This window comes from Botryllus schlosseri, unplaced genomic scaffold (genome assembly GCF_051294905.1).
Source record: "Botryllus schlosseri isolate E-star unplaced genomic scaffold, Bs_hap1 Bs17a, whole genome shotgun sequence".
NCBI lineage: Eukaryota > Metazoa > Chordata > Ascidiacea > Stolidobranchia > Styelidae > Botryllus > Botryllus schlosseri.
Window position 1 is genome coordinate 2,540,638 of NW_027648626.1, and position 13,078 is coordinate 2,553,715.

The following is a 13,078-nucleotide window of genomic DNA, read 5'->3' on the forward strand; positions in this document are numbered from 1 at the left end:
GGCCGGGTCACATCAAACACCTGATTAGTAACGCTGGTATCCATGTAATCCCCGCTTGGCGCTCATGCATTACTGGGATAGCATAGAGAGGTGATGCAAGACTTGGAAATCCACCTTCCTTGTCGAGCGGCATATGCACATTCACGCATTGATGGTATTCGTGTGCAGTATATGCACAGATCGCGTGTATATGCCGCAAAAAATCAACGAAAAAAATGGACTATGTCCTTTCCTTTCAATACGCATAATTCATGATGTTGTATTAAGGTAAAGCAGCGATTCTTTTTAACAATATTTTTACCACACGTGTAGACAACAACGCGTTACATTGATATAATGCCTTTTCACCTTAGGTAATAGCTCATCAGATGCCGTGTGATGTTGACGTGATGTTGACGTGTGGCCCGCGGCGCCTATCAAGTTGGGAAAGTGACCCTAGACTATTCTAATTTGGCGATCCCCCTAAAGTGAGTGTGAATTATAGTAAAAATGAAAATTCCGGCCCGCCAAAGAGTTGTACAATCGATGTCTGGCCCGTGACTAGCAAAAGGTTGCCGACCCCTAGCCTATATATTGCAGTATGCGTGATTTTGACAGTGACTCAGGTAATTTTCCCTACTTCTGGTACTTACTAACAGTAATACTGGACTAGCAGACACAACCTAAGTTGAGGATGTACTTTCGAAATATTATTATAGCGATGTTTGTAGCGGCTCTTCCGATAACATCCGCATGCCCGCTTCAATGTCGATGTGACACCGTGCTGCAGACCGTGTATTGCATAGGGAAAGGTTTCGTAAATTTACCTAACGGAATACCGCAGACACTAAAACACTAAACCTACGAAATAACCGGATCGTCAGCGGCCCATATTTGGACAACTTTGCACGCTTCCAGATTTGAGGAAATTAGATTTATCCCACAACAGCTTGACGTCATTCCCGCAACACTTGCCTCCGTCTCTCACGTGGATCTCGCTGAAAGGGAATGATATACGGTACGTCGGGAGCCGGGCGTTGGGGCAGTTGAGCTTGTTGGGAGCTTTGAACTTGGACAACAACAGAATTAGTAAGGGCCTGTCTCCGTCCGCTTTCAGTGGCGCCGCCAATATGCACACTCTTCACTTGCGATGGAACCGTTTAACTTCGCTGCCTCAAGGTCTTCCGAGAAACCTCTCCAACGCGTTTTTCGGACACAATTTGATCGGCGTGGTCACTCAATCAGCCGTGAGGTCGCTCATAAATCTCAAGACGCTGGAGCTCAGCTACAACAAACTCACGTCCGAAACTTTCGACATGAACACGTTACTGTCGCTGATAAGCTTGCAGGAACTGGGTTTGAGCAACAATCAATTGAGTTATATCCCGAAATGCATTCCAAATAACGTCATCTCGCTATTTTTGTCACACAATCTGATCAAATCCGTTAACGAACCGGTTAAAAGCCAGCCAAGATCGATGTCGCTATCGCGGCTCATATATTTAAAGTATCTAGATTCGAGTTTTAACCGTCTACGATGGGTGGAGCCTGGGTCGCTGGATCGTCTCGAATCTTTGACAATGGTGAATTTACACGATGATCCTTGGCATTGCGATTTCCATTTGACATACTTGAAGACATGGATATCAACAACGCCTGCATATATAGTTTTGACGAGTAAAACAGTCTGTTTAACACCTGAAGCTATTCAAAATGTTACATTGCCGAGTTTGGACTGCACCAGTCTTGCCAGTTCCACGCTGCAAGTTGCCGATTATAGCATTTCCACCACGCCGCAATCCATCGTACTGCAATGGGACATATCGAGTTTGGAATACCTAAACTACGTCGAATTTAGCGCGTTCTGCGGCGTGCCACGTTGCGACAAATGCATATATGAAAAAACTCTCGAAAAATACACATATGTTTTTAGTAAAGTCATACTCTATCTACCCGAGTGACTACTCCGACCCGGGAGACGGATTTGCGCGCATCGAAATCACGAACAGAGCTCCTGGCACACTCTACATCGTCTGCATGGGGGATTCGTCTAAAGCAGGGGCGGCCAACCTTTTCAGCCAAAGGGCCACATTTGATTGACGAAATATTGCGCGGGCCACTAGCCGCGCGAAGCGCGAAAATTTTTCGAAGTTCATATGTCAATATTTTTGTCACTTCACTATATTGCGGGCCTGCTGTATATCGCTGGGCCCAGTTTGCAAGGAATGGACTATTCGGCGCCTGGACATATCGATATCGAAAGCTTCGACCAACATGCATCAATTATTTTGTGCCTAGGTTTCATATAGTCGACGGTCTTTCTGCGAGTCGCATATGTTGAACGGCACTTTGTCGCGTAATCGCGAGTATAGTTAGACTCAATCTGATACATTAGGCGTTCTTTCATTTTCACAAAAGGGTAACAATATTAAAAGCAGGAAATCCAGTGACAACATGTTGCGCGAAGCGTGTATAAAATTTTTACTTTTACAAAGTATTCTGCTTTATTATAGTGTACGAAGATCTACCAAAATGTGACTGGCTCATGGATCTGTCAATGCGCCGAAACTGATATTTTAGTCATCACATCTCAAGTGTTGCGGCCAGACTAATCAAATTTTTGGTTGGCCTTGCGAGTTCACAATCTGTGCAATCCATTTTTGATAAAATTACTAATTTCGGAAATTACCTCGCGGGCCACTCAAAACCTTCTCGCGGGCCACATGTGGCCCGCGGGCCACGGGTTGGCCGGCCCTGGTCTAAAGACTTTGTATATGTTACCACAAATGATTGCAAATACGTCGAGACCAACTCCCAAAGTGTTCACCAAATTCTCGAAAACAAACTTAACGTTCCAGTGTGGCTAGTTATTTCAATTGCAATATTACTGTCACTAGCATTAGTCGTATTTGTGATTGCAACGTCTTGCCAGTTAAAGGCGCAACTCTAAATGGTTGTTATTCTTATTTGTGGTATTCGTGGTCTTTGCAGACTACTTATAGTCATTTACAACAGGCCATTTCTTACTTTTTATTCGTAGACACCGACTTGTAGCACGGCCCGCTTCTAGGCTTTCATAAGATATTGCTTAGGCGAATGAGACTGCGAGGAGGAACCTAGATAAATATCCAATTCTAAAGTGGAAATTCTGCAGGCGACCTCCATCAGACGCCAACCCGCAACCCACAGCTTCCGTGCCAGATCTTCCATTGAACTTCATATACACATGTGTGCCAAACCATTGCATCGCAGAGAAATGATGTTTGACAGTGTAAATACATAGCTTTGTTATGATTCGTCATTCAATTGCGTACAATTTTTACAATATCAAATTACTCAGATACGGTATGTATGTCGGTGCAGATATACTCGAAAGGGTACAACTACGAAGGCATGAAGTGCGAGTATAGCAATAGTGTGAGCAATCCGCAGTTATTGATTTCTCTTGACGTTTCTCGTTCTCCACTCACGACAATAGTTTGATGCCAGGGCGTTTCGGAGGTGCTTCAAACAAGGGCTCTTCAGCCGGGTGTGCACCATAGAGGTTGTACCAGAATTGTTAAAGGTTGTACCACTCGCATGAGGTGTACTAGGGTGTACCGGACCCACATTACAATGGACCGATGACTAGCTATCACACGGATTCTCTGTCTTCTTTAGGCCGTGACCCATTTTCGGGTTTGAAAATGTTCTTTGGCCCACGTCTTAGCCTAAAGTCATGATATTCTTCAATGTCTAGTAATCACCGCCACCGATATGACTATTTCTCTACAACAAGGGCGGCCAACCTGTGGAGTATTGGCGATAGTGTGGTAGTATACGCATCAATCACTCGGCACTATATGCATCCCTCCAGGGCAACCGTTTATTGTAGAAGGCCAAAGCCGCGCTTAACAAGCACCAAGTTCAAGTGGTACACCAAATATCGCTACACTATAATATAATGCAGGAACATACGAATATTCAATCATTTACTAACTAAATAAAGGTCTCAATGCAACCAATTTAAGCCTGACAAATTACTGCACTACACACATCTTGCTAAGAACATGAGGCCAAAAGAAATAAACAGACAAGTATTGAGCACAGAAAATCACTTAAGCATGACACCCATTGTTACGTTTGAGCGTGGCTAACATACCGAGCCCAAATAGTTCGAAAGTGTGTCCCTGGAGGACTATTTTATAAACGAAACACGCGAACAAACACTCTACTGCAATATACTAGACGCAAGCTTCCAAGAGGCAAATTTTCTCATGTCACAAAAATACCCTCCGCTGATATGCACGGAAACCCTTCAAATTTCGCCAAATTTGTCAGGAAACACATCTTGAATGATTTCAAAGGGCCAATACAGCTCGGAGTTATATCATCATATAAGAGGACCAGGTCCTCTACGGTAAGTTTTCTGCTATACCAGTAATGGGCTGCATGCACACTACATTCCCTTGCGAGGGAATCTTGCTCCATGCAATGAGGTATGGTGTTTCCAATTACAGGTCAAACATGTATTGACTGATTTGCATTCAGCGTTACCATGACCATTACTTAGACAATTAAAGCATAGGTTCTTATGAAGAACAAGTTCCATTTTCTGGTTCCGGTTCATAGTGTTGTACCTTTCACATCTGTAAATGCTGTGTGACTCATCACAACAAGGACATTTTGGGTTTGTAGCCATTTGATCCAATTCATTTGTACAGTACGCAATAGGATGATTGTTAGTTATAGTTGCAAATGTTTGAGCGCTTCTAGACTTAGGCATATAGGATGGGTTTGAAATGGAATCACCTTTCATGTCCAGTGCCAATATCTTTCCATAAAACGTATTGTTAACATACGCTCTCAATTCAACAAAATTCAACAATTTCTCATAGCTAGGGTCCGGACCATGGATCCAAGCTTCCCGAACAAAATCCAACTGCAAATGATATGGCAAACGTTTGAAGATAGCCTCCAAATAGCAGTGAGCATCAAGCATAAGATGTGAATTCCAATTTGATAAAATGATCCAGCAATTTCGCATCTTTGTTGCAAAATCATATAAAGCATCGGAATCATTAGGTTTCAAGCGAGGCCCTTCTGTAATTTGTTTAATATGGGCCTGTATTATAAGATTTCTGTTTCCGAAACGAAATTCCAACGTTTGCTTGGCCTTTTCATAACCAACGCTTGGAGGTTTGATAATCACAAAATGTTCAATGGCTTGCTTAGCTGAGCCCGTGCAGCTTTGAATTAAAAATGAAAGCTTTTCAGAGGGGTCATAAGGAAACCTCTCCACAACCTGATTGAAATATTGTATAAACAAATGATAGTCCTTTGCTTGGCCGTCAAAAGTGATAGGGGTCAATTTGGAAGTTAATGAATGAGGCATCAATATATTGTCATCATATGAATTAAACTTGCTGGGCATTGGGCCCGCCCTCGGCAACTCCAAATGATCACCATGAGCTAGGGGAGGCTGTGGTCGACTATTCAATCCCGGCTGAGAATCATCCAGGGCATGCGGAGCAAACGACGGTCTAGGTAAATCAGAATTGCCTGAACAAGACACTGAAAATTCGGACACTGCAGGTGGCCAATGGACCACCGCAGGTGGATTACAAGTAACATTTGGATATTTACCAGCTGACAGAGCTGTGCTGTGAGCACCCAAACCCTCAACCGAAATCTGCGGTTCAATGATGCGAGGTTCCATTTGAGTAGAATAATCAACAAACAACGGGCCATTCGACACTGGCACCGAGCCCGTAAAATCCCTGGGGATTACTCTAGGACAATTTGCGTCTCCTCCAAATGGAGAAGAATCAACATAGAAGTTTGACACAACAGTGGGCTGGATTACAGTAGAACAAATGGGAAACTGGGATGGAGCAGGCACCTGTTGAGAAGCATTAAGATTCGCCATGGGATGAGGATTACCAACATGTAGCGGGTTACACCGCGGTCCTACCGAGCCCATTACCTGACTTGAAAATGTAACCGAACAAACAGGGTTATTTTTGATCTGGGAGCCACCCAGTAAAGACAGATCCGACGAGGGCGAATACTGTCTGCGAGTCACACACTGTATGGTGGACGAACAAGGATGGGTTACATTAGGTCGGATGGAGGAATCATCAACAAGCAGCGATGACTGCATATATTGTGGAATCGACTGAGTGGATAAGTTACCGAACCGGGAAGGATTTACATACCCACTAAATTTAGTTGAGCCTTTCGAGCTAACAATTACGGGACAGAGAGGTGTTGAGCTAACTGTTTTCGATGTAGTGGTTGCACCAGCGATTGGTACACATGGATGGATTGACAGATCGACCAACTCGGCAGTGTTAAACAACGGTTGGCCAGCACTTGTAGGACAATATTCATAATTTGGAAGATGGTGATCAAACATAACAGGCGATTGGTCAGATGATTGAATGAGTAGTTCTCTATTTGAACGAGCATTGAATTTACTTGAACGGGACGAATGTACTGATTCCGACTTCGATCCTGCAGCTAACACTTGTGCCTCTTGGATTTGAAGTTCCGCCAATTGCAATTCCGCCTTTGCAGAAACAATGCGCTTCTTAGCATCCAACTCCATCAATTTAGCCGACATCGCAGTCGATGCATGGGATGCGGAAGTCTTGACAGAATTACGATCCGATTTTACAGAGTTTGAATTGGAGGATTCCAGACATTTCTCTTGGAAAACACGATAACTTTGACTAGTTGTCTTCTTCAGATCCATGATTTCGTACAGTTTTAACTTACAAGTTTCAATGTTAGAAGATTGACTCTCGACACCCTTCCTTTGAGCGTTAAAATTCCGAAGGTTTCCAATCCACTCATTGAATCCTATGATCAGTTTGTCAATCAGCGGTACAACCAACTTGTAGTTCTTAGATTCATTCATGAGTTCAATAACCTGCGCTAAAAGGGACTCCACCTCTTCATTGTGCAGTAGTGTTTCCAATTCCAGCAGGTCCGTACCGGTAGACACTTGTTCATTCGTTGCCATTTTAACAGGTAATCCAATATGAAGAGCGGGTTTGCTTCTTGGTGTACAATGTGGAGTATTGGCGATAGTGTGGTAGTATACGCATCAATCACTCGGCACTATATGCATCCCTCCAGGGCAACCGTTTATTGTAGAAGGCCAAAGCCGCGCTTAACAAGCACCAAGTTCAAGTGGTACACCAAATATCGCTACACTATAATATAATGCAGGAACATACGAATATTCAATCATTTACTAACTAAATAAAGGTCTCAATGCAACCAATTTAAGCCTGACAAATTACTGCGCTACACACATCTTGCTAAGAACATGAGGCCAAAAGAAATAAACAGACAAGTATTGAGCACAGAAAATCACTTAAGCATGACACCCATTGTTACGTTTGAGCGTGGCTAACACAACCTTTTAGCCAAAGGGCCGCACGCGGTTTTCCAAACGATTACGCAGGCCACTTGAGTATTGATAACATTTTGTTTACTGCTAGATTAGGTAACGGTGTACGCAGGACTTATCTCACTACCAGGGATCTAAGGAGTTCTAGATATCCACGCGTGCTCACTACGCAACACTTTCGCTGACATTAATATTGTAAAGAATCATCGTGCATTTGTGTTGTAGCCGCACGAGGCGCGGAAATATGTCAAAGTTAGCAAACTACTTCGGTAATAGTATCGGTACGTGCATATACCTCGGGGTCACATATGTACCGCGGGGCTCAGATTGCAATAACGGGACCATTCGGCGGCTGGACAGCTTTCGAACAGCAAGCATTGATTATTTCGGGCTAAAAATTAAGTTAAATCAATCTAGTGCTGCATCGTGACCTTAGATACGACAATCGTCGGAAATGCAGCATTTTTTTTCATCAACATCCCAAATTCTGCGGTCAGTCGTACTCAAAGCTCCGGTCGACCTTAGCAGTTCACAATAAATTACATGGACAATCAGTATAAAATCCAAGAGACTAAATAGTGGCTGCGGAAGGACTAGCGTTATTTCTACCAGTTAGTACCATGCTATGAAGCGACAACAAATCTCCCGATTGTAGCCCCACTCAACCGTCAATCACGTGTTGCGCATCTGTCCGTAGGTTAGTAATCTATACTCTATGTCAGGGGTCGGCAACCTTTTGCTAGTCGCGGGCCAACCTTTTGGCGGGCAAGATTTTTTCTTCGTACCATATTTTACGCTAACTTCGGTATATTATCCTACATTGCTGCAATCTCAATCATACCAATCCGAAGACACGTGTATTTACACTTCAACGACACAGCATAATTGTGACAATTGACGCAGCTTGCTTTGTGAAAGGTTTTTAACTTCTGGTAAGAAGTCAGATGAAACAAGAATCAGACCCTATTCAAAACAAACGACGACAGATCTTAGCTTGCTCTTCGTGAATTTCACTGTTCAAAACTATTGTTCACATGCGTACGTGCTTCCAAAAATCGATGCAATTTCTTTTGCATTGTTGGTCTAGCTGGGAGACCAATTTCAAGAACGTACTCTTTGCCAAAGTCATGCAGCGATATGCTCTTTGTATGAAATTTGTCATTCAATTCAGCTGCATCGCATTTCAGAAAGGCCCATTTGAAATTTTCAGGCAATGGTATTGGCGTCCACATTAAACGGACTACTGAATAGTCAGAATTCATCTTCTAGAGAAGTAATGTCGGAAAAGCGGATGAATATTCAGTAGTTAAATTTCGTATCACGGTTACAAATGTAGTGTCGGTACTAGGTTTTCTCTCCTCCAGTATAGGAAAGTAAGCATAATTTTATTTGTACTGTTGACATTTCTAGAGTCACAGATTTGTTTTGAATGCGCCACGACATCTCATGTATTTAATTGTTTTCCCTCTAAATTGCAATTCAATTTGTTCAGATGTGACGTTAAATTTACCAGGAAAGCAAGATGAGATACCCATTTTCGATTACAAGATTAGGCCTATGAGTCGACGATATTTGTGTTTTCGAGGAAAGTTGCTATTTCATTTCTCAGGACATGCACTCTTGTAAGCGTGGCTGCTCGACTTAATGCGCGAACATGACAGATATAGGCCTACATGATATCACCATATTGATTCTCTGCTTCTAGTAATATGTGGCGTAACTGATTCAGTGAGACAAAAATCATAAACAGTTTTCACCATTGTGACCAGGTTTGCTGTCTTGGCACACAATGCCTTCTGGAATTAAACTCTGACTTTTTTGAAAGTGTCCTCGGAGGACGCCCTTTTGTCCTCTTTTTTGAGATTTTGTGCTCTTTTTTAAAAATTTAGGCAGATTTACAGCAAATTGTGAGTGATATGCCGCATATTAGCACAGAAGTGAAGCTCCGGCGGGTATTTCGGAGTGAAAAACGGTGATTTTAGCTCTGAGCGAAATGATGACCTTTTTTTTTAGTCAACCGATCACAAAGTGGGAAAAATTAACCGGTTTTTGAGAATTTAACTCCGATTTTGTAAGTTCCAAATTTCTGAAAAAGTGTCCTCTTTTTTGATTTCCAAAATATGGTAAGCCTAAGTTATCTATTATTAAACAGTTTGAGATTCCGTCATTGCGTCTGAGAAGTTCTATGCGTTTTTGAGACAAAGTAAGGACACCTTTATTGTCACACTCCATTACAGTGGTAAACCCTTTAAAAAAGTATGGAGCACCTTCGGTTGAGAGAGAAAAGGCCAAACTTTCAAAAATATATTTAATTATGGCGATCCATGTGCTATTTTGTCCATTCATGAAATGGATCCAAATATAAATTCATAGTGTAAAAAGTAAGCAGTTCCACCTCAAAACTTAGATAGAAGCTGATGTGACTTTAAAAAACAAAACCACTCGAGTGAGTCGCAGAAGCAGGTAAAACCAACTTGAGTATTCTGAAAAGCAGAGGAACTTCCTCGTCGATCACCTCCGGATATGAGCTGGTGATTGTGATGCGAATTGAATACCGATGTTCCATACTAATTGTGGGTTGAAAATACGAAGCCCGAAACTCCCTGGAATGACAATTGGTAGACTTGTTTGATTCCGATCCAAAGAGAATCTTTGCCTGTGATGATAAAGAAAGAATTGACCGGGTCAGAAACGATTCAAATTCTAATTTCACAGATAGATGCCAAGCTTGATTCATATTGATGCTTACCAGGAGGTATCCAATTTTCGACAGCATAAGCAATCGTCCGCATCATGGGATGAAAATGATAGCATTGATGTGGAAATTCGATACTAATCCTCTGTTTACACGAACAGCACGTTTTAGAAAATATCATGGTATGGCGCACTCCCCCGGCCAAGGCCCCTAGTTTAGTCGAGGAGCAATACGGAGAAGTTGTATATAGGATACCGTCTAAACACTTTGCGCGATTAGTAAACGTTGATAAAAAATATTGTGGATCGTAATAATGCCATATTGTGTAGCAACATTTCCGGAAATTAAATGCATTACTACTCTTGCATAAATCCATCAAGAACAACAATACGAATTTGAACAGTTTTGCTTTTCTGTATATGTTCCATACAAACTGCAGGGTGTAAGTGTGCTATATAGTTCGATAAAATACAATTGCTGAAGTGGAGGAAGAGTTGAACTATGAAATGTTATGAAGATAGTCAGGTCACAAGGACCGTGACATTCCTTTGCAGTAGAGCTGATTAGAACCATTGTCATGATTGATTGACCTGCATTCAAGTATAACGTATAGGAGGCATGGGAAACTGTTTATTATTCCACCCTGTAAAACGAATAGGCCAGGGATATTCCAAGAATGACTACACACTACAGGGCCCAGAAGAAGGCCGTTGACTGATGTGAAATGTTGAGAGCTAATACATGCACCATTGACCTTCGGAATGGTGAGAGGGAACGGGAAACATGTTTTGTGACTCTTTACATCAATACGAAATGAACGATACGATGTACAATATGGAATGCTGATTTTTTTAATCTGCTCGTTTACATGGCCCCTGCTCTCATTCTAGCGACTTCCGCATTCATCCAGACAATTTCTTTGTATGTCAATGTAATTACCCAAACCCTATGCCCGCAGTTATCCGCGAAACCCAGAATTCCCATCGTTTTGATCATTACCCACGAGTTTCGTTAATTAAAAACGTGATCCCAAGAGATTGGCAGGTATCGTCTCTAGTGTTGCAGGCATTTCCAGAAAAAGATTTCCCGAGACCGTACGCAGATGAGCGAATCTGGTTCAAGCCGCAGTAATTGGCCGGAACGGAGGGTTCTTCGAATGAGCTCATCATCGTAAGTACCTATTTAGGTATCACCGATCGACAAAGGCGTGTGCCGGTTTTCGAGAAAACATAGTTAGTAAAGGATTCATTTTCAGGGAGAGCGAGGTTGATGTGGATACAGCGCCTCCCAAATCGGCACCGGCCAAAGACATTGTTTCGTCGTATCAAGCCCCAAAGACGAATCGCTCCAGAAATCCTCCGTTTTTACATATGATTGTCGAAGCCATACATATGCTTGACACTGGTGAGAATGGAGCCTCCGTCCCGGCAGTAAAAGCATGCATGCGAAGGAATCACGATATAAGCGAGGTATGTAACACACCGTGGTTCGGTAAACACTGCAACTCCCAGGTGTGGATCATCGTACATGCTCGTACAGTTTATTTGTGATCTCCCGTGCGATTCGCGTGCATGATTATTTTAGAAATCGATGAAGACGCATTTTAAAAGACAACTAGAGAAAGACATCAACAACGGCATTTTGTCTCGTCCTCCGAGATACAAAGATAATGCTGGTACGGTTGCAATGAATTGGAACACTTGATTTCTATTTATCTCGTCAACTCTGTAGATATCTCTCCACAATATAAATAGTTGTGTGAACTAGTAACGTGTTGACAGCTTTTTTGTTATTGACAGGCCTTACCGGCCGTTTTAAGGTGAATCCGGAATATCTGAAGTCCCAAAAGAAGGGCGCAGAACGAAAAGAGAACAATGTGAAAGATAAAGAAAAGAGTGCTAAGGCGTCGGTACCGAGAAGAGCGAAACAAAAACCATCGCCACCAATCAATAAAAAGAATTTGAAAAGTCTGAAAGAAAGCTCTGCCGTCGCTAAGGTTCGTAGTACAATATTGTATTTTTGTGCCAATAAGTCAGGTTTCGTAGATTTCGAATTCTATCAATTCCCACTCTCTTGAATGCTGCATGGTTGCTTGGCGTAAATTGCAATACACAGATTACATAGTCCATTGTCCTGTGAATGGGAGCTGAATTCTTGTATTCATCTGGTTACTAAGAATGAATTAGAAAACTGGTCTTGTGGAAATATCTGATAATGAGTAAGCGAAATTGCTATCTTTCGTTTGTGTGCGCGTGCACTATTACAGGCGGCGAAATTGAAAATCAGAGAAGCCCGAAGGTCCGTCGGATTGTTGCAGTCGAAAACCCCGAAAGTCGTAGTGCCAAAAGAGGTTAGTAGGCTACAAGTGTAGATCAGTGGACCATGTTGTTGGAAATGAAGTCTCGGATGAAGAGAATGAAGGGTCCCTGTTATACGATGCGTGTATGTCTGTACCGGGATTAAGATGTAACTAACGACACATATATCATATGTACGGTGCATGTACTGCATATTGACGCTACCGACGTAAATTCTCAATTTTTCGCATTATGATGCTCTCCGAGAGTAGGCTTGCACGCAGGCACCGGTCTTCAATATTTATTCAACGTATACAGATGCATTCAACGTATACAGATGCATGCCTGAACTTGGATGATGAACAGCCAGTGCCATAAATACTATTGCAATAAAATTACGTTGGGAGCCATTAATCCAATCAGACGTGGGGTCAATCACTGAACCTTTCTACATAATTACCACTGTACCTATTAGACATCACCGATGTTTTCTCGGTAAAAGAAAGGTACCAAGTCTGCAATAGCCGCGAAGGTGGAGTTCAGCACTACGATACAGAAGTCGCGGTCGAAAAAGGATGGCGCTTCAACGAAATCGCCGAAGTCGAAAGCTGTTTCTGGTGGGTTCAACATGATGGAGGCGTTGATATTTGGTAATCACTTTACGCTCTTGTCCCATGGTACCTCTTCCAAATCGGTAAAACCACAACC

General features: G+C 42.4%; 2 protein-coding genes across 2 annotated transcripts; one reads left to right on the forward strand and one right to left on the reverse strand.

Moving 5' to 3' along the window:
- Positions 1 to 638: 638 nt before the first annotated feature.
- Positions 639 to 1,940, forward strand: LOC145459759 (leucine-rich repeat transmembrane protein FLRT3-like). The gene is given in 3 exon segments (XM_080338308.1): positions 639 to 818; positions 821 to 877; positions 880 to 1,940. Coding segments are annotated over 3 exon segments (1,263 nt in total). The 5' UTR covers positions 639 to 673.
- A 1,878-nt stretch (positions 1,941 to 3,818) lies between these two features.
- Positions 3,819 to 7,275, reverse strand: LOC145459699 (uncharacterized). Its single transcript, XM_080338255.1, has one exon. It carries the CDS (start codon positions 6,983 to 6,985, stop codon positions 4,418 to 4,420), a length of 2,568 nt encoding a protein of 855 aa, XP_080194381.1. The 5' UTR covers positions 6,986 to 7,275; the 3' UTR covers positions 3,819 to 4,417.
- Between the last annotated feature and the right edge of the window lie 5,803 nt (positions 7,276 to 13,078).